Below are 21,906 nucleotides of genomic sequence, written 5' to 3'. Positions count from 1 at the left end.
CAGAAAAGGAACCACAAATTCTGCACCGTCCGGAGCAGAGGTTTCCAGCCCCAGTGGTAGTGTAGGCTCACAACCACTTAGCCTCTCCACCACAGACCCCTGGAGGAGGAAGAAGAGGGTGAAATTCACGTCTACCTCCTGAGGATGGAGGGACTGGCACGGGCTTTGGTGGTCCAGAAACAGTGAGCGAGCATAACCGCCTGAAGGTTCAATGATAGGATTTACTGAGGATAAATGACAGGTCCTGCCTTTAGGCTCGAAAGATCAACTGCCAAAGGGAAGATGAGAGAAGTTATAGATCAGCAGCGATGTCTGCGCAAAAGACCAGGGGATCTCAAGAGACCACCAGCTCAGCATACCTCGGCCAAGCGGGATGGCTGCCGAGAAGGCGGAGATGCTGGTCTGGGTTGCACAAGGAGACGTGGAAGCTGAGATCCGAGGAGGCAGAGTGTGCGTACTGGGTGCAACTCCCAAGCAGTGCTGTGGTTAGCTCTCAACACCCCGCAGGAAGAACAGAGCATCTTTTTTGGAGGAAGAACTGAGCTTTTTTTTTTTTTTTTTTTTTAGAACGGAGCATCTTTAAGTTGGAAAAATTCGATTTGGAGAAATGCCTTGACATTTCCATAGGGTTGCATGGTGGGACAGGGAGCAAACCCGGACCAGAATCAGTGGGCATGGTGATTATAACATAAGAGGAATGTTGTTGTTGTTGTTGTTTTTGTTTTTGTTTTTTTTGCTGAGCGCTTACCATGGCTGTGGTCTAAACACTTTATATGCATTAACTCATGTAATCCTTCTAGCCACCCTATGAGGCAGACACTATTATTATTATTACTACTACTACTACTACGAGAGATTAATTTGCCCAAGATCACACGGATGGTAAGTGACCGAGGCAGGCTTCGAAGTCAGGCTGGCAGTTCCAGCACGTGTGAACTTATCCACAATACTGGATTGTAGAAGTGCATGGACAACTGCTCTTGTGCCATGCATATTCATTCTCACAATGATCCCATGAGGTCAAATCTATTATTATCCCCATTTTACAGGTGAGGAAAGCTAAGGCCAAGAAGTTAAGTGACTTACCCAAAGTGTCAGAGCCTGGAGGGGAAGGAAATTTAAACTCAGGTGGATCTCAGAACCTACACTCTCAACACCCAAGTTCTACGGCTTTCCCCAGAACTGCGGGCAGACAAATTTTAGAGGACACCTTGCCAGAAAGATTGGAATAAGCCAAAACATTTGCAGTAAGGAACAAAACAGGATCCAAAATAACGAGTTTCCTGCCTCAGGTGGTATTCAATAGACCAGAGATCTACCTGTAAGGTTGGGGGGGGGGGGCTCCAGTGACTTAGAACAGTGGTCCTCACAGGGTAAGCCCCAGATGAGCAGCTTCAGCATTATCTGGGGTGGGGCCCTGTTAAAAATGTAAAATGCCAGGCCTCCCCCCAGACCTACCGCATCAGAAGCTGTGCCTGCAGGTGAGGCCCCAGCGATCTGGATTTTAACGAGCACGCCAGGTGATTTTGATGCATGCTGATGTTTGAGAACCAGAAGCCTCGAATGACCCCCGGGGTCCTTTTCAGCTTAGATTCTGTGATTCTCCACCACAGACAGGAAATGTGACGCGGAGAGCCCTGGGAAGCCCTTGGCTCCCTGCTCCCGCTTTTCCGCCCAATTGGGCAGGCTGTTTGGAATAGCATATTTCAGTTCTGCAAAGCAGATGCAGGAAGGCTTTGCACAAGTCTCCCTCGTTCCCATATTTAAAGAGCTCAGCCCTGCAGTTGTTCTGAGAACTCTATAAACCCCCTTCCATCAGCAGCCTGCCTGCATCAGTCCCTTTAATAGCGCAAGACTTAATTGTCGCCTATGGATTGGAACCCTCTTCACACAAACTAGAATCTTAGCTCCTTCTCGCTCCCTTTTTTCGTCTGCCTTCCTTTACCACCATTCAGCATGGCACCAAAGGACTTGGAGTCGAAGCTGCCACTCCCCCCGGATCTCACTCCATCTCATTATCTCCGATCTCTATGATCACCATGGGGACTCTCTCCTCCCCAGCTCTTGCCGTGGCCTCATTACCTGATGTCTCCCAGCAGAGCCAGGAGTGTCTACCCCCTGGGGCCCAGCCTCCAGCCACAGACCCTCTCTGGGCTGCACGGGACTGCCCACGAAGGAGAATTGAACTCCACATCCGAGAAGGACAGGTCAGGACTCCCCAGATCAAATCCTAAAGAGCATCCCACAACCAGGGTCTTCTCGGCTCTGAACACATGCAAAGGACATTTCAATGAAAATGCTGCAAATATAGGGAACCCCACGGGCTGCAGGTATATGATAAATAGCAGGCCAGGAGGAGTCTGGGAGCTAACCTACAGAAACATCCTGAAGGGCACCTCTCTCTCTCCCTAACGTGGCAGATAACTGTCACAGGGAGCCAGACCCTACCATTTCCGCTATGGGGCACATAGGTGTGTGGGCAATGGGTAAAAGCCATGTATTGAGATGCGTGGAGTACTGAGAACCAGGGTTGGCACAAGGCAGAGGGTACATAAGCGGCAGACAGTCTCAGAGCTCATAGTCTGATGGCAGAGACACGGCCTCCACCCTTAGGGGATCCTTTCTCTCCTAACATTTATTAAACATCAGGCACCGTGCAAAGAGCTTTATACACTTTATCTTCTTTAATCCTCACGCTAACTCTGTGAAAACGATACTGTAAGGTTCGACCATATGAAATTGTTGCAGGTCAAAAACATCGGAATATGGTTCTGCCTAACAGTAATATTTCTACCTTATAGATGAGGAAACGGAGGCTCCGGGGTAACGTGACTTGCCCAACATCGCAAGGCACAGACATGTCAGACTCACCGTCTAAGTCAGGTGCACCACATTTTCTCACCCCCCAGACATTCCATGATGTTGTGAGGCCCCAAGAAAGGAAACAATCCTGTAAGGAACCCCAGTCACGACATGTGAGACACCCTGATTTCAGAGAAGTGAGAAGGCGGAGGCGGGAAGTCCACCTTAGAACCGGTGACACATATTATCTGACTCCCAAACAACTCGGTCTGCCTCTTGGGAGTGATGGTGGGGGAGGCGCCCTTACACACTCTGGGGCAGCTCCTTGTCTAACGGGGGAGGCGGGACACGCATGTACGGGAGAAAGCCCTTGACACACCCACAAGCCTAAGTCCAGCCAAGGGCAGTCAGCATTGGTAAACAAGGCAGAGTGGTCCAAGGAAGCAAGGGGGGACGTGGCAGAGTGACCTCTGGGGAGAGAGGAGTCCCAGGCTTGGAGTCAGAGGCAGGGGGACCCTGGACATAACTCCACAGGAAATAAAACAAGGCGGCCAGTGGGCGGGGCCGAGTCGCTCTGTGTCATAGCTGCTATAGAATGGGCCCAAAGGCTAACAAAAGCAAAGTCAGAAAAGTCATGACCTGTGGTCCTCGAACCCGACCCCTTGGGCCTCAACCCGGTGTCCCCACTCCCACTCGGGTAGGATTTTGTCTCCGGGGTGCAAGGAGAAGCAGAAGAAAGCAGGGACTCCGTGAGCAAGCACAGGAGTCGGTCCATCCAGGCCCAGGGGGCACAAAGGGGCACCACGTTGCAGGAAGCACCCGTCATCGCGGTCAATGACGCCAGCGCAGGGTCACCCCGTGAGCGCCTGCTTCGATTCTGCCCCCTAGCTGCCTCACTCCCCTCCCCCTCGTCCTGGCCCTGTGCTCGTGTCACGCTCCCCGAATACCACCAAGAAGAAATGCTGATCTTTGGGCAGCATTTACGCTTTTCTGAAAAGACATCATACCTCTCTGACTCTGTGAGGCAGACGGTATCATCCCCATTTTACAGATGGGGAAACCGAGGCCCTGGAAAACAGCACGACCCCTCTGATTGTGTTTGTCCCAAATTTGTCACCTCTCTAGGGGCTCTTGGCAGTGCAGTTTCCCCCACTCCCAGAATAGTTCCATCCCTGGCAGCCATCATCACCCCAGTCTCCCTGCGTCCCCCTGAAGAAGGAACATGGTAGACAAGAAGGGTACATCTGAATTTGCCTTTGCTCTCCTAGAGGTGGCCTGGCGGAAGGGCTGCCCCCAGGTCCCCACACCTGACCCATAGCATCTGTAAGAGAGCACAGGTTCAGTGGGCCTTCCCCTCATTCCTAGCAAGCAGGCTCTATTTAGAAGGTCGGGATGTGACTCTTACTTAAAAATCAAATGACCATAAAACCTATCAGCCTGGAAAGGATGTTGGAAGGGAGAGGGGATGGGAATGGGGAGGGAAAAGGGAGGTGAGGGGAAAGAGAAGAACAAAGAGCAATTCACCGACCACCTGCTCTTGCCAGCTCACTGGCTGATGAGGATGGAGGTGAGGGGGAGACACAGACATGGGGCCCTTTCCTCAAGGCTCTGACAATGTCTTTGAGGACAGCCTGGTGGCTGCCAGGGGGACGTGTAGACAGGAGTCCCCAGAGTAGAGGGACCAGCCAACCCCCAGAGAAAGTCCATCCTTTCTTTCAGGCTTGAATTGGAGCATTGGGCAGAGTCCAGAAGCTCGGACAAGGTGGGATGGAGTCCGTGTAGGTATGTGTGTTGGTGGGAGGGATGGGAAAGACCACCCATTCTTTTCTCTAGAGGAAGCGGCCCAACAGCAAGGACAGTGCGACTCTGCGAACTCTCACTGGCAGGGTTCAATGTCGCAGCACCTACACGGCCATCTCCGACTCCGGGCCAGACAGCACCCAGCCCTCCGAGGCCACACGCAGCACCCAGAACCATGGGAGTCAGGGCGCTCCGCTCAGCGCCTCTGCAATCCGGTGCTGTCACACTTGCAACCACACAGACTTTCAAACACACGGGACCTGGAGTCAGGCTGACGGCAGTTCCCATCCTGCATCTCCCACTCACTGGCCCTGTGATCTCGGGCAAGTAAGTGACTGTGCCAGGCTGAGTTTCCTCATCTGCAAAAAAGAAACAACGCCTGCAAGGTGGCGATGGCTAAATAAGGTTGGGGGGAGTGCCGCAGGGGCATTTATTGAGCACCTACTATTTCCCCGCATGACTCGCCAGCGCTGGGAACCCCACGGTACCTGGCACCTGGTAAGTGCTCCATAAACTGCGGGGCCCTTGTGTTGGCCAGTCGTTGTGGGTGATTTGATGTCGCTCCAGACCCAGATGGGGTCCCAGGCAGGAGACACATACACATGGATATCTCAACACAGGCACACTGCCCCCTGGTGCTGCTGCTGGGGAATGGGCACCTGGAAGAAGGGCTCTTCCAGGGAAGGAGCCCCGGGACGCGGTGTGCACCAGGCCCCGGGCCCACGCGTCCATCCAAAACTCCAGCCCCATCACACCAGCATCAGGACAAACCCTGCTCCTGGAACTTCGGTCCTCGTCTTTGCTGGGCAGGGCCTGGAGCGCTCCAGGCTCTTCTCTGCTGCTACCAGCCAAATGAAGCACTGGCTCCTGCCTCTCCACAGTCCCTCTGGAGGGTCTAGAGCAAACAAGGCAGGGCTCGGGCTGAAGCCACAGGAGGCAGGGGCAGCCGTCTGTAACCGGATGGAGGATGTGTGGCCTCAGCAGAGCATGAACAGACCCAGTTGCTGAGCACAACCAAGTCTCCTCCTAAAAGGGCACCCCAGGCAGGCTCAGCCACCTCCCCTGTACATGGCCGTGTACCCCACCCCCAAGAGGAGGGAGAGCTCTGATGTCCACAGGGGAATCTGTACTTCCTCCCCACCCCCAACCCCCAAGGAGGCTCTGTTTCCTAGAGCGGGGACACAGAGTGCCTGTGGGAACATGGGGACTCGGGGAGGCTCACAGGCCCCAGAAAGGATCCTAAAAGCAGCTAAGCAGCCTTGCCTTCCTGAAGGGGTGGGGGATGAAGAGCTGCCCCTCAAAGCCCTTTCAAAATAGCACAGCAGGCTGGACTTCTGAGGTCAGCTGTCACGCCAGCAACAGGGTGATGCAAGTGACCTTGGAAGAGCCCAGTCAGGACATAAGCCACCTCTGAAAACCCCAGATCATCCTGATGTCAAAAGACTGTTTAGTGCAGTGCGAGGCAGACATCAAGAAGAAATTAAACTCCAGCTTTGAGGAGGAGGGAAGCCTGGGCTGACAGGAGCGGCTGGGCTAGAAAGTGGAGGCAGAAATTCCTCAAGTTAATGCCTTCCAAGGCCCCTCGGGCCACTCCCAGGTCTTGTCTGAAGCTATTTACTTCCAGGGGGGGAAACCCTATTGATCTGCATTCAGCTCCTGTCTGCTCCTACAAGGCGGCAATGTCTCAGCGCATCACCAGTCACGGTAAGAAATTCCTCATTGTTTTACACGCGGCTCCCAAACTCGGGAGATGAATGTTCAGGACCATTTGGGTGAACTGATCACAGACGATGCGGACAGACGGGACTGGTTGGGGAACTCTGGGGGAGGGGATCTCATCCCCCAGGGACAGACAGCTGCGCTTGCCCACAGGGCCCCCCAGCCCAGGCTAGGGGCCTTGAGGCTCATCTGTTCTGCTCTATCTATAGATGCTCGGAGAGTCCCGGGCTGAGCCAGCCCTTCCCTGGCACCCCCACCCCAACACATCCACCTGCTTTATGTCTCTGCAGTCATTTGGCTCTGAACCTCCCCCCGGCTGGCTAGAGATCGTCACCATACACTAGAGCTCCCCAGCTGCGGCCACCACTGTCGGGTTCCCTTTTCAAGCTCCAAGCTGGCCCTCGATCCTCCAGTACGCATATAATACGAGCAAGCCTCGGGAACCATGAGACTGGACAGGGCAGTCCCCACCAGGCTGCACTCAGAGGTCCTGCGAAGCCACAGAATACCCCAAACCGTCACAGCCAACCCAACGGTTTACAGATGGGCAAACAGGCTCAAGGCTGGAGAGGGACAGTGTGATTTGACCAAAATGGTTCAGTAAACGGGCAGAAGGCAGAGCAGAAAACCCAGGCCTCCTAGCTCCCAGCCTAGGGCCCCTCCACTTCAGGTTCTAGGTCACGTAACCAGGAAATCCAGGTTCCCACGTGAGGTCAGTGAAGTCCGTCTGGCTGAGAGGACCCATGCATTAAACTGCCTTCCATGAGTTAAGACCAGAATCCATCTCAACAATAATAACGATGATAACAGTAATAATAAAACGCCGAACAATATGCCTTGAAAACCTTCAATGAGCAACACTTGATAATCACACGCAGATACATCCTCCACATATTCATATAAAATAATCAATGATCATTTTTTCCCGCAGACTACAATCCAATTACTCTCTCTCCCTCGCTCTCTCCCTCGCTCTCCTTTGTTACTTGCAAACCATCCAAGCAATCAATGCCTTGACCTCTCCCTCTGATAGACACAGTTACAAAAAGACAGAGCAATGCAATTCATCTATTCAAGATGGATTGTTTGAACACTCTGTCACACTGCTGAGCTATCCATCTCCTTGTCTAAGAGGAAATTTCAGCCCCCAAAAAAGGCACAAAGAGAGGGGCGGGTACGCTGCTCCCCGGCCCAGAGAGCCCCTCAGACACCTGCAGGAAAACCCTCTCCCAGGCTGGTCTTGAGGATGCCTGCCTGCTGGAGGACTCGGCTCCAGGCACAGCGGGCTCAGGCAACCATCTGGGGAACCAGAAGCACCCAGCATGCTCCGGAACCCAATTTCCAGGACCTTAATTCCTGCGGCCCCAGCCAAAGCACTGGAATCCCATGGGTGCATCAGAAAAGGGAGATGCCAAGGCAGTGTGCTTGGGTTTCGGCATAGGATTGTGTGTGTGTGTGTGTGTGTGTGTGTGCGCGCGCACGCGTGCCCGCCGTGTCCACCATGGTTCCCCAGCTCCAGCTAAGGTTCCACCCTGGGCTCAGAACGATGGAAGTTCAGCTCCCCAGGAAGCTCCGGAGGCCTCAGAGCCTTCCCATCCTCCGTCCAAGCTGGCACAGCTCCGGCGGTCACGTTTGGCATCTGCACAGCACCCCAGTCCTCGGGCTGGGAATCAAATGGGGCAGGGCTCTCAGATATAAATGGCTTGGGCCGACACGCTAATTAATCCTGGGGCTTAATACGAAGAAGATTAGAAGAGAGGAGGGCTTTGCCATCCTTAATTGCATTATTACAAGCTGAACCCAAGAAAGGGCAGGCAGGCTGGGGCTTCCCCTCAGAGCAGTGAGGAGCCCCCAGTGCAAGTCGATTTCACAGTAAGAGGGGGCAGGTAAGGATACATCATCCTGCCCCTCCTTGACTCATCCTTCTGGGGCTGTCCTCATCTGCTCCTGACTTCCTGGGCCCCCAAAGACCTCCATCCCTGAGGCAGGGCCAGAGCATACCCAGCTCCCTCATGCCCCCTGCAGAGGGAAGAACCACCGAAGAGGAACCTGCAATGCTCGTCGATGGGCACACAGCACCTTTCGGTCTCCCCTCCTTTCTCCCAAGGGCACCCTAAAAACAGGGAAGGAAGGATGGAATAAAAGAAGTGCTGGCCCATTACTACGGGACTGCCTGCCCCTGGAATGGTGACCAAGCTGGGAGCTCGGGCAGCCAGAAGAGCTGAGATAGAAGACGAGGGTTTTTTTTTTTGTTTTGTTTTTTGTTTTTTTTTTGTCTTGCCAAGAGCAGCCTGGGCTGCAAAGGGTTAAGCCTGACCGTGAGGGATGTCCCCAGAGCCCCTTGCCTGGACTCCTCTGCCTCCAGTTGGGGTTGAGTCTGCCAGGGTTCGGCATGCATTGAAAGACCCCAGCGTGGGCAGCGCTTAGGACTGCGCTCTACTCCCATCCCGATGCTGAGTTCAAGAGATTGTGGGATCCAAGAGCAAGCCACAAACCCAGACCCCCACCCCCAGATTCCTGACCACCTCCTAGGAAAACCTGAAGTACCAAAACCAAGCCCGACCTCGGTTTCCTGCACGCCCTCACGCCTCTAGCAGTCCGCGCCCAGAGAAGAGCCACAAGGGAGGAAGGTGGCCCTGGCTCGGCAGAGCTCTGCCCGCCTGGTGCCAGATGCTGGTGGTGGCGCTTCGAGAACCCAGGCGGCCCAGGTCTCCGGGTTGGCGGCAGGCGCAGGCCCTATGTGGCCGAGGCTCCCGCGTGGCCAGGCCGGGCCCAGCCCAGGCGGGCGCGGGCCTACCACCCGGAGGGCTCCCCCCGCACTGCCCAAAGCGCTGCCTACAGGGCGCCAGGGGCGGCCACAACAAAGTTAAAGCCCCGAGTAAGAGAAGAGAGCGGAGACGCGGAAGCCCCAGAAAGCCTCGCGCAGCCCCGCCAGCCGCCGCCAGCTGCGGAGGGATTTCGGCTAACTTTAAAAGCCGCTCGCATCCCTCCCGCCGCCTTCCTGGCCGCGGTGGGCAGGCTCGGTCGCTCCCTTCCCCCCAGCCTCAAGCGACCGCAGGAGCGACCGGCGGGGGGTGGGGGGGTGCCCCTCCTCTGCCCTAAGCCGCCGGGCCGGATGGGGCCCCCCCGAGGCCGTGGGCGGCCGCCGGGAGAGGAGATCCAATGCCCCCGTCCTGCGAAGCCGTCGCCCGCGTCCCCGCCGCGGCCTCTGGAGCCGTTCCCCGGGTGGGGGCGAGGGGCCTGCCGGGAGCCAGGAGGGAAGAGAAGTTGGCGCCTTCCCCAGGGTTCCCGCTCCGCGGAGAAGCCGGGTCCCAGAACTCGGTCTGCGGCCGGTCATGCTGGCAGTCGCCGGGAAATGCGCCCGCCACTCGGGTTGAGGCTGGAACGCTTCGCTGCTCTCAGCCAGGTCTGGCCTCTCACGAGCGCGCCAAGGGCCCCTCGCCCGCCGCGGCCCGGCCGCCTCCCTCCGACTAAGTAAGGCCCCGTAACCCCGGCTTTGGAACTTTGTCCTCACCGGGACGAGCTCCCTGTGGTCACCCGGCCCCGGCAGCCCGGAGAGGTCGGGAAAATCTCTTGGGATCGCGTTCATTGGCCCCCCATTCCCGCCCCCGCCCGGGCGCACAGAGACCCCCGGCTCCGGGGAGCACTTACCGATCCGGATGACGTGCGGCATCCCGCGCGAGTCCGGGATCCAGAAGGCGCACACGAGGAGCCCGGCCCAGTATTCCCAAACCAGACTCCGGAGGCGCCGCCAGGGAGCGGTCATCGTTGGGCGCCGCCGAGCGTGCCCGGGGCGCGGCCGTGGCGGGCTCCCTGGGGCGGCAGCTCTAGGCGCGGGCGCGCAGCAGCCCCCGAGGCGCCGCCTGGCCCAGCTGCCCGGCTCCCGAGCGCCGCTGCGAGTGGGGGGCGCCCCGCGGCGCCGCGCACATCTTACTGGGGGGCCGCCCCGCCGGCGCCCGCCCCGCCCGGCTGCCGCCCACGGGCCGCCCGCGAGAGAGACTCCTGGGCTCCGCCCGGGCTCCGCTCGGACTCCGCTTCGGCTCGGCTCCCGCGCGGGCTCCCACCTGCCCTGGCTGCCGGGCGCTGGCGGGCGGGCTGCACGCGTCTCCGGCCGCTCCTCCTCCAGCCGCCGCCAATGCTATCGCCCGGGCTCGCACAAAGCCCCGGAGTGGAGTTGCACGCGCGCACACACTCCCTCCCAGCCCCCTCCCCGCGCCCTGCCTCCCGCCTCCCGCGCCGCCCGCCGCCCGCGCTCCCTCCGCGCACTCCCCCGCGCACACACACTTCACACTCACGCCCGCCGAGGCGTACACTCGCGCGCTCACACCTGCGCAGGGGGCGGGGAAGGGGACCCTGGACCCGGTTTAGGGGGACGGCCAGAGAACGAGGACTCTCCTCGCTTCCCAGATGTCCCCATCCGCCCTGCCGCCCCCAGTCCCTTCAACTGCGAGGGCACGGAGCCTGGGAGCCGGGCGTGGAGCAAGAGAGCTGGCACCGCGAGCTGGGCGACGGCGGCAGCCTAGCGGCCCAACCAGCTGGAGGAGACGCGCCCGCCGGAGCAGAGGGACGCGGAGCCCGCCGTCTGCGGAGTCTCGCCTTGCAGCTCCCACGCAGCGGGCGCAGGCTGGACGGCGGCGGCGGGAGACCGACCCAGGAACCGGTTGCCCTCCCGAAACCCAGCCCTCGGGGAGGCAGAGTTGGGGCTGGGGCTCCGGGGAGACAGATTTCAAAGAGAATTGTGCACGCTGGGCTAGGGGAGCTGCAGGATCTGGTAGGGTTGGGACTGCCCAGGCCGGACCCTCTGCCGTGGAAGGCAGTTCTTGACGGGGCACTGCGGCCACAGGGGTTTCAGAGGAAAACAGCTAAACCCTTAGACTCAGAGGGCGCCTGAGATATACCCAGCTACTTCCCTTCCTTCCATCTTCCCCCAACTGTGCAGGAGGGGCTAGCCCCCTTCCCCTTTTCTCCTGAGAAAGAATAAAGGGAAACTGTCATTTCCGTGGAATGGAGCAAGACCCATGGGGGCGCAAGCTAGAAAGGGTTAAAGAGAAAAAAAAAAAAACCTTGTTTATTAGCAATAATAAATTTTTTTTCAAGTGGCGCTGGGTGTCGAGGGAAAGGAAGGGCTGTGGAGCGAGTCTGGAGCAGGAGGCTGGGAATTACGCAGTTAGGCGAGTTTAATGACCTTTTTGACAGAGACAAAGCGGTGCGGATGCAGTAGATAAATAAACGGATCTGTCACCGGGCAGCGGCTAGGCTGTGTGTGAATTTATTTTTCTCATTTAAATAATTTGATCTATTCCATCATTCCCAATCTCTCCCATTTGCCAGCTGTCTGGTAAGAGCATGGCCCCCAACATCTGAAAAGCAAATCTTTAATTTTCTTACAAATAGACTTTCAGCCCAGCTCTATCCTGGCTGTTCATTTCCCGTCTTTTCTTTCCCTTCCTTTCTGGAAGTAGGGGACGTTGGCATTGTGTGGCGATGTGAAGAGTGCAGCGTGGCCAATTGGAGGGGGACTCCCTCCCACCTCACGGGGCAGGCAGCTGTGGCCGTGGGAGGAGGATTCCCCGGGCTCTTCTGAGAAGGGGAAGAGGTGTGCGGGTCTTGAGGCCATCCTCAAAGACCGGACAGCAAAGAGAGGTTCTTTGCCAGACTTGGGCCTTCCTCACCCGGGAGCAGGAGAGGCTGGTTTCCCAAGCAGCCACTGGAAAATGTGGCCCAAGAGACCAGAGGGAAGGACAGGCAGACCAGAGCCAGAGAGGCAGCAGCTGCAGCCTCTTGATAGAGAGTAATGGGCCCCGCTGGGCACCAGCAAGGAGGAAGCACAGGAGAGGAGAGCAGAAGGCCCCACCCACGAGCATAAAGCCAGGGAGCCTCTTCATTGAAGACGGGATACCCAATCCCCATCACCTGGTTTAGTTGCTCCAAGGAACCAAAAAATCCTGGCTATTCTCTAAGGCAGGAGATCCCGGGGTCCCGATGGGGAAAGGGAAAGGGGATTGGCAGGACCGGAACTCAAGGCAAAGGATGCAGGGCTCTCAAGGCACCACCAACAGTGCAGGATGGGTAGGGGTTGGGGAGGAGGGGAGAGCCTGGATGTTAATTCTGTTTGGTGGTCCTGCAAGCAGCCTCTTGCCAGGAGACGGGTAGGGTGCAGGGAAGAAGTGGCCTGGCAGGGAAACTGCAGAAGCAGAAGGGAAGAGGGATGACTCCAGGAATGGGCAGATCGGCACCCTAGATTAGAAGCCTGTGAAAGGCCAGGGGGAGGGAGGCAGGAATGAAAGCTGGGGAGCAGACGAAGGAGCAGCCTCCAGGAAGGCCAGCACGAGAGAAGTACTAGAGAAGTGAATGGTGGAAGGCAGAGGCGGAATCTGAGGCCCCCAGGGCCTGATGTGACCCTGGCCCCTGCAGGCCCCTCCCCAGGTCCAGGGAGGGAGCACAAGCTGGGCCTGGCTCCTGCCGCATCCCAGAGTGGGCGGGTGTTAGCCTGCGCGGCAGAAGGAGGCTTCCCTCTGCTGCCACGTTGGCTGCGGTGGGAAACAGCCTCCAGCTGCAGAGGCTGTGGGGCTCCGTCATGGGGGCCCGCAGCCCAGTGGGAGCCCTGCGAGCCCTGGGGTCAGAGGGAAGCCTGCTGTCCTTAGCCCAGAACTGGGCCTTATTGTGGACCTAGCTGCAAGCCATTTTGCAGGACAGCGGTCTTCCCAAACTGACAGCAGCCTGCTCCCTTCTAGTCCAGGAAAGGGTGGGATGCATCACAACAACAAAAACAACAGCAATGATAATAACGACTGCTAGGATTTATTACATGGTTTCTATATTCCAGACGATGTTCTCATTCAACGTATCTTATGTGCATCCCTCCCTCTAACCCTGTCCACAGCCTGCTAGCTTAGGATCCCTGTGATTTTTACATTTTACAGTGAAGACTCTGAGCCTCAGGGAGGTTGAGGTCCAAAGTCACACAGCTAAGTGACCTTCCTCCCTCCTCCCTTCCCACCTCCCTCCCTTTCTTCCTCCTTCCGTCCCCCTTCCCTCCCTCCCACCTCCCTCTTCCCTCCCTCCCTCCCCTCCTCCCTTCCTCCTTCCTACTTCCCTTCCTTCTTCCCTTCCTCCTTTTCCCCTCACTCCCTTCCTCCTTCCTCCCTCCCTTCTTTCCTTCTTTCTTGCCTCCTTCCTTCTTCCTTTCTAGAATACTTATTGGCCATCCCTGCCAGGCACTGTAGGTGAGGAACCAGGATCTGCATGTGGTCCTTCCTGCCTCTTAAGTTTGCAGGCTTGACCCTTGTCCTGTCCTGCCTGGACTGAGCAGGGGACAGGCTCTAGCAGAAGATCCCCTCAGCTCTGCTGGAGGCCCACTGGGGCTTTCGGCTGCTTGTAGAAAGGCTACGAGTAGAACAGGAATTGGGCCCTTTACTAGAGCGAACCGGAGCACCCCCAAGCTCAGGAGGAGAACCCTGCAGCCCCTTCTGCAGGTGTGGGACCCCTCTCCAGGCTGTCCTGCCACCAGCAGCCACCCGGGCTGGCAGGCTCTCAAGCTGCATCCCCTGGGATTGGGAGCCGCCAATCCCTACGTTTCGAATTGTTGGTAAACAAGTCTACCCACCAGCCAGGCCTCGGCTCCTCGCTCCCCCACGAGGCAGCCAGCGCCGGATTTATGAGGCCTCCAAACCTCATTCAGACTAATGCAGCTTTTCATTCCAAAATAAAAGGGGCCGCTGTCTGAAAGGACAAGTGCTCCCGCATTTCATTAACATCCCCGAAAATGGCTGAGCTGGCCCAAGTCGCTGCCAGCTAGATTCATGTCTCCCACTGGCTCACAGGTGGGGGGTAGGGAAGGAAGAAGCCCTAGACTCCGGGCCCCTCCCGGCCCCTCCCGGCTTCAGCTGGGGTGGGAGGAGACTCCCACTGGTGGCCAGGCAGGCTCATTCAAAGAAGTCCCCTGTGTAAGCGTTTTTGTTTAGACCGATCCACTCCAGCCCTCAATCCCCCCACAATCACGGTGAGTGATGAGGCCCTGGGCTCGAGTTACCGAGATTCACGATCTCCGCTTCCCAGGGAAACCACCGAGCACCGGCTTGTGGTTGCTGAGAGCAGATTCCTAGCACTGGAGTGCCCTCTGCTGAAGCCTGCCTCCCGTCATCTCCCTTCAGGCTGCCCGGCGGCCAGGCTGCTGGCGGCGGGGCGGGATGCTGGAGCCCGGGCTCCAGCCCCTCCTCCAAGGGTCCCGCTCCCCGCCTGCACCGAGGCTGTGCAGAGCTGCCCTCCAGGTGCCTCCGGGAGAATGAGGGACAGGCTGCCTCGCCCCCTCTCACCCCGGAGGGGGCCTGGACTAGAAGGAGGCCACTGCCAGCCCTCCCCAGATCTTTGCCAACTGCCAGAGCAGGGCGGAGGAGTGGGATGCCTCTCTCAGACCCGCTCTTCACTTGCCAGCCTTCTCTCCACGGCAAAGTTGGTGCGACCCCAAACGCCAAGCCTCCGCCCTTTACAGGACACCGAGACTTGCCTCTGGGCCCAGGGACAGAGGACCCTTTCAGCAGCCTGGGGCCTTTGTCCTTCGTCCCTGTCCCAGGAAGGAAAAAGCAGGGCAGCGGCCGGCTGCCTCCTGAGCAAGCAACAAGCCCCGCAAAGCTCGTATCACCTTAGATTTTTGTCAACATTCAAGCAAGTTCATTCCCACTGAAGTCAATTCCTGTGTTTATTGTCAGCTTAACCCGCTGCTGCGAGTTATTTCTCAGCAGTGAGGGAGACAGGTAGACAAGCCACCAGAGATATGTTATTTTACTGACATGTGCGTTTCAGTAGCGCGGGCGCAGTTGGTGGAGGGGTAAATGACACGCGGCGATCCTGTTCGTATCCTTACATAATGGTGCAGCCCCCGATGGGCCGGATGCTGATGGGGCTCTGCTGCCGGAGGGGGAGGGGAGCAGGGGCCAACTGCCCACAGGAAACGGTCACCTCCCTGTCCTGTGGGCCTGGTTCCAGGTGTGCGGAGGAGTCACTCACTCACTCACTGAAGTCACTCAGTCGTTCCCTAATTAATTTATTCATGCTCTCGATTATTCGCTCATTCATTAATTTACTTACTCCGCTCCTTACCCATTCCTTCACTCATCCATCCATCCACCCATCCATTCAATCACTTAATGCCTCGCTCAGACATTCACTCATTCATCCAAGTATTCAGTCTTCTACTTAATTACTTGCTCACTTATTCCCTCCCTCCTTCACTCGTTCATTTGCTTACTCATCCACTCTTCTCTTCAATCGCACAGTTGTCCACGCATTCATTCATGGATTCACTCCTTTGCTCGATAGCCTCCTCACTCAGTTACTCACACACACGCCCACTCCTTCCCTCCCTCGTTCGTCATTCATGCACTGCCTGCCCACCAGCCCCAGCAGACACCCACTTGCTGCTACTGTCCCCAGCCACTTTTCTGGCTGTCTCAGACACCATCCAACCTCATGGGACAGCGCAGGGTGCCCCCGCCATGTCCTGAGCTCCCCAGTCAGCCACCTGAGCTTCTTGGCCCTGGCACAGCCGCCAGCTCTCCTGTCTTCCACTGGATCACGAAACTCAGCCACCTTCAGAATCTGGCTCACACCTCTGACTGTGGTGTTGGTCTGGGCATTGGCCTTGCTAGCAAATCCAAGGCCCACAAAAACCCAGAGCCCGGGTCTGATGATGGATGTAATATTAGAGGTGCCACGTGATGCCACCATCCTGGGCCAGGAGCCACACGGGCTTCCATTCACGTGGTCGCATCGTCCTTGAAACAACCCAGGGATGAAGGAATGGGCTCAGAGGAGTCAAATAACTTTCCTACAAATAACTTGCTGGGGGCGGGGGTGGCAGAAGCAAGCATGTACCTTGGCTCTGTGTGGTAGGGAGAAAGGGATGAATGAGCAAATAAATGATGTGTAAGGGAGTGGATGAATGCATGAATGAGCAAACGAATGAATGAATGAATGCATACACATGAACGACCTGTGCCCAATGAACAAGTGGCAAAACGGGGCTTCTGACCCACGTTTCTGGACTCCAAGCCCAGTGCTCTCTCAGTTGCTTAACCATTGCTCCCCTCTACCACAGCTTGACCTTGCAGGGTAGTAACAAGAGGTAGGGCTTGGAGGGGGAGGTGAGGCAAAAATAGAGCATGAGTGGGCCAGCAGTAGAGTTTTCTGGAGAAGTGCCTCCCTCGGAGGCGGCACGGAGCCCTTCTTGTCTGCACCTGTCCCTCTGCGGGCAGGAGGCTGCCATCATCCTCCCTTAGAGAGAGAGAGAGAGAAAGAGAGAGAGAGAGTGAGCCTCCAAAATCCAATCACTGAGTGCTAAGAAAATAAACAAGTGAACTTCTCCAAGTTTGCCAGACTTCCCTGCCCGAGGCCAGCTTAATTAAAGTCGATGTAGAATTTTAAAGTGGGAAAATAATTAGAGCAAGTGGTAGAAAAGAGAGAGGAAGGAACACATTGTTTTGTTTTGTGTTTTGCTCCCTCTTAATTATGCCACAGACTGTCTCTCCCGTGGATCCCATCCCAAGTCCACCCTCCGCCAAGATTCCAGCAGGTGGTACGCTGTGGGAGCGGCGCGGCACACCTGTGTCTCTCTGGCATGCAGGTATGGCACTTCTCTGCCCGCAAGACAGACAAGGCGACAGGCAGCCAGGCTGGGAGTGGAGAGGAGCACGTGACCTCGACACTCAGGAGGAGGACCCAGAGGGAGATGAGGACAACAGGCTGTTGGGAAGAGATACTGCCTCCTTTGCTCCTGGTCCAGAGGGGAGGAGTCCTCAGCTCCGCTTGATGCCAGTCCCAGGCTCTGATCTGGACAGTCCCAGCCCCCACCTCATGGTGCAGCGCGTCCCAGTGATACGGCCCTATTCCACCTTGTTCCGGCGAGAGATTTTCCTCTAGCAAATGCCCCATGTAAGTGTAAGTAAGTGCTGGTGTTTGTGCCTGAAATAGGGCTGGGAGTGGCCAAAATTCCAGCTGCCACAGGTGCTAGAAAGCCAGTTCTCCCCACATCCAAGCATCCAGAGTTCAGACGTGCCTTTGCTTTGCTTTGCTTTGTTCTTGATGCCTCGTCCATGGGCAACAAGGACGCAGTGACTCTGAGCACCAGCCTCAGAGAGCTGATCAGAGGCAGGGGCAGCCTGGGCAGAGGAAGGCTACAGGCTCCTCTGGGGGAAGGAGAAGGGCCAGATTCCTCAAGATTTCCCTGAAAGTTGCTGGGCAGTCCTGCTTCTCTGGAAAGCATGAACTTTGGAGCCAGGCAGACTGGCTTCCCATATGCCCTGTGTCTTCCCAGCTGAGTGCCTCCAGGCAATTTACCAAATTCTGTGCCTCTGTTTCCTGTCTGTAGAATGGGGATAATAATAATACTTGCCCTGCAGGGTTGTCGCGAGGATTAAATGAGTTAACACAGGTGATGTGCTCAGAATAGTGCCCAGCACCTGGTCAGAGTGCCTTGTACTTAGTGATTAACTTGCTCTGCTGCGTGGACATATTGAGTCTTGAATAGGCCCTGGGAGAAACCCTCTCTCTTGCAAGCATCCAGTCGGAAGGACAGTGTGTACACACACACACACACACACACACACACAGACACACACACTCCAGGCCTTGCAGTGTTCCCGGGGGGTGGGGAAGGGCTCAGAAGGAATGCTACGTGTCAAGCCGAACTTCTATCTACTCTCCTCCCCCACCCACCGACACTGCATGGAATGCCCAGAGAAGCTGGGGTTGCTGGGGGTGGGGGTGGGGGTCTCTGTGTTCTGCAGTGGGCAGACTGGCTGCCATTGGGAGGAGGAGGGAAGCTTAGCGCTTGTACCCTGCTGCCAGGCTTGGACATTTTTCCAGGCTCCCTCCTCCCCACCCAGCCCCCACCCCTACCAGCCTGGGCTGCCTCCGGGTCCTGACATTGGTCCTGACATTGCTGATGTGCTCTCCTTGCATCTCAGTCCAGGATCTTCTCATTCCCAGGATCTTCTCATTCCCCCACCTCTGGCCTGAGAAACAATGCAGGAGATACTATTTAGAAAGAGAACACCTGCCTCCCCCTCACCAGTGAAGCTAGGAGCCTTCAGAAGCCTCAGGGAGGGCTGGGGTCCCCAGGAGGCCTAGCTGCCTTGCTGCTAATGCTGAGGATGGAAGGGATGCAGCTGGGGGAAGCAGCAGGGAGAGGAAGTTTGGGCGGTAGCCTGGACCTGGGATAGAGCTCTGTGTTATTTCTGAGGCCCCAGGAGGTCTGGGTTCTGCCCATCAGTTGATCCCAGGCTCCCACCTCCCACCTGAGTTTGGTTGGGTTGAGTGGATGGGGCTGGGCAGGAACAGGGGCCAGTGGCCACAGCCTCATTTCTCTGATTTGGCTTAATGTCATTCTGTTGACTCAGCCAACTGAGTCCCTTTACTCTCAAGCACGCACGTGCATCCCTTCCAAGAACCAGGATGCTCAGAGACGCCCAGAGACGCCCAGAGAAGCTCTGAGCAGCTTCAGGAGAGATGGGAACCAGAGAACAAGATTCTGATGCCCATTCTGGGATACAAGGGAGTCTGACATGGCCCACAGTCTCTCCATGTCGAACGCAAGAGGGCCCCCATGTGTTGGGTCAGGGGACTTGGGTCTTTAATGGTGTCCTTAATGCCCCAGGGAAGAGTGGAGCATGACAGAGTAGAGAAAATGGGGTCCTAGGTGGCTTTTGACATGACTCCCCCTCGTTGGATGCCCTAGGAGAGAGCCAGTGCGTGGGATGTGCCCTAGGGAGTCAGGAGCCCTTAGGTAGATGGTTATTATCTTGCTGATTCTTGTCCTGTGACCAGAGGCCAGGACAGAAGGGCAAGGGTATGGACAAGAATTCCACAGAGCATGGTGTGGAGTTGAGGACCATGCCTGCATCTGCACACATACCACTGAGCAAAAAATAGAAACAATTTTCCAGATAATTCAAGGGAAAACACTTTCATACCAACCACACTTGCAGCTAGTTCCAAATATCTGCCCAGCTGCTCCCCTCATCCGTGCATTTATTCCTTTTCGCTGGCAACCCGCTGTCCCAGGGAGGCCAGGAAGGGCTGAGGTGATGTGGGAAGGGCTATCGGGTCGCAGGTGGAATCCATGGCGATAAATGGCTGAAGCCAAGGGGCACAGATAGTGACAGGGGAGATGCAGGTAGGGATCGTGGGGTCACAGAAAGGCAACATGTGGAGAGTTTGAAGGGACAGATGAGAACTTGAGAACCCAAAGAGGGGACAAAGGGGCAAACGACAGGTCATATCCAAAGCAGGAGCTCTTGGAACCCAGGCAAGAGTTGGAGAAAGGTAGGAATGGTGGTGACCCAGGAAAGAGCTGAGGGGACAAAGTTGGGAACCCAAGAGGGGAAATCTCCCCTAGAAGCAGCTCCTAGCCTTGAAGAAGAGAAAAGCCACAGATAAAGCTGATGGCCAGAGGAGAGTGGCTTCTGAGCAACCAGGAAGTGAAGGTCAAGGTTAGCACCTGCTCGACCTAGGCCCTGAAGCACAATCCACACTGTACACCACCCAGGGTGGTGTAGACACAGAGACCCACTGTGTGCTAGGGGACCACCTAGTCTGTGCCCCTCTGCACCTGCCCTTGAGGAGCTCCCGGGACCGTTGGAGTGAGGGGCGGACGAGGTCTGGAAACAGAGCAGCCCACCAGTGGGGCCACGTGCTCATGGCAGGCGGGCAGACGCCGGTGCTGGAGGAGCCCTGAGGAGGGAGAGCCCTCAGCAAAATCCAATGGCTTCCTTGATAAAGATGAGAGAGCAGTTTAAGCCCAGCGAAGCGGCCTCAAATCCAGGCGAGCGCGGCACAAGCCGCCTGCAGGATTTCTGTGACCTCTCTGTCCCTTTCCTCCACCTCGCCCACCAGCCCTGTGGTGAGGCTCTGAGTTCCCGCCCCGGCCTGCCCCCACCTCCAAGGCAGAGCTGCTTACACAATCACCTGGGGAACTGCTCTTTAATGGCTTTATTAAGGCATCATTTACATACTGTAAATTTCATCCATTTTTGTATACGATTCAACTGTTTTTAGTAAATTTACCGAGTTGTGCAACCATCACGACAATCTAGTTTGAGAACATTTCCGTCGTCCCCTGAATATCCCTGGTTGCCCATTTATCGAGGGGCTTTGACTCAGTCATTCTGGGGCGGGGTCTGGGAATATGGATTTGAGCACGGTTCCTAGGGGATTCTGGGACAGGGATGTTTGGGGACATACCGTATCTAAACCACTGCTGGACAGACCTCTCCGAAATGCCACATGCGAAGAGAGGAGACTGCTCTTCTGTCCAAACCCCCCCTCCGATGTCTGCTAGACAAGCGTGCCAGGGCGGGGCGCCGATACTGAAGCAGACAGCACTCATAGGCGTTACCTGTGCAGGCTGTGCCAGGCGAGGTCCTAGGCACTTGACAGGTGTCACCTCCTTCACTCCACACAACTGCCCTATAAGGGAGGTGCTGTGATCCTTTCCAGTCTGCTGATGAGGAACCTGGGGCACAGTTAGGAAGCAGCGAAACCAGGTTTTGAATCCAAGGGAGCCCGACTTTTAGACAGTATCCTACTTCTCTTCGTAGGAGAGAGTATCTTCCTCCCTATTACCTCCATGCCTTCCCGCTCCCCCGATCTGTCCCCACCTCTCTCAACTTCAACCCAAGCAGGTCCCCTCCCCTTTCATGCCTTTGAGTCTTTGCACCAGCTTTTCCTCATACCTAGATCTTCCCATACCCCTTCCCCCCCACCCCCTGCCCGCTGGGAATTCCCAGTTACGCTTCAAAGCCCACCTTCAATGTCAGCTCCTTTGTGATCCTTCCTAGAGCTCCTCCAGACAAAGTGGATGCCCCTGCCCCTCTGTTTTCCCGGCACTTGGCACACATCTCAATTAAGGATGGGCATTCTTAATACCGCAGTTCATCCCGTGTCCTCGTCCCTCTCCCCAACTTGATTGGGAACTTCTCTAGGTCGGGGCCAGTGGCTGCGTTATCTCCGGAGCCCCCCCCCCCCCCCGCCAGACGCCTGCATATATGATAAGCTTGATGAACAGCAATGGTCCAGCCAGAACGAGGGGCTGTCCTGCCATCTCCTTTTAGCCTGTGCCCCTGGGAGGGTCCCCTCCCAGGGTAGCAGGCCCTCCCCTCCCTGGCTCAGAGCTGCCCCTTTTAAAGCTGCAGAAGGCAACATGTGTCAAATTGCAGAGGCCATACTGGTTTAGTCTCCTCTGTGTCCTGAGCATGACCAAATGCTCTATTACCCCGTGGGCACTCAAATGCTTGTATGAATGAGTAGGTGCGTGAGAGAGTGAGTGAAGCCTCATCCTGTGGGTTCCCAGACAAGGACTCTGTCTGGCTCACGTCCTCTTCCCACTTAAAGATGCCTGATCTTCCCTAACTCCACTTATGCAGGAGGTTAATTCAAGTGCTTTCCAGCTTAGCAAGCAATAAACAATTTGGTGTTGCAGCGAGTTGTTCCGCATGTCATATTTATGGATTGGAGGTGGGGGAGGGGTGGGGGTGTTATTAAGTTCAGTGTTACAGGGAATGTTACATGCCCTTCCTTAATTACTTTCCT

General features: G+C 56.5%; 1 protein-coding gene and 1 pseudogene across 1 annotated transcript in view; one reads left to right on the top strand and one right to left on the bottom strand.

Moving 5' to 3' along the window:
• The window catches only part of GRIK3 (glutamate ionotropic receptor kainate type subunit 3), a 215,944-nt gene extending 205,806 nt beyond the window's left edge, over nt 1–10,138 (bottom strand). The window contains exon 1 of the mRNA XM_087858285.1: nt 9,973–10,138. Within this exon, the coding sequence (XP_087714411.1) occupies nt 9,973–10,087 (115 nt within the window). The 5' untranslated portion in view covers nt 10,088–10,138. The remainder of the gene's footprint in view (nt 1–9,972) is intronic.
• Nucleotides 8,772–9,809, top strand: LOC148107206 (uncharacterized; annotated as a pseudogene).
• Nucleotides 10,139–21,906: the final 11,768 nt, after the last annotated feature.

The sequence above is a fragment of the Ursus americanus genome, chromosome 33, assembly GCF_024610735.1.
Source record: "Ursus americanus isolate L20-20 chromosome 33, mUrsAme1.1.p, whole genome shotgun sequence".
NCBI classification, from domain to species: Eukaryota; Metazoa; Chordata; class Mammalia; order Carnivora; family Ursidae; genus Ursus; species Ursus americanus.
This window is presented reverse-complemented; position numbering and strand designations above follow the sequence as displayed.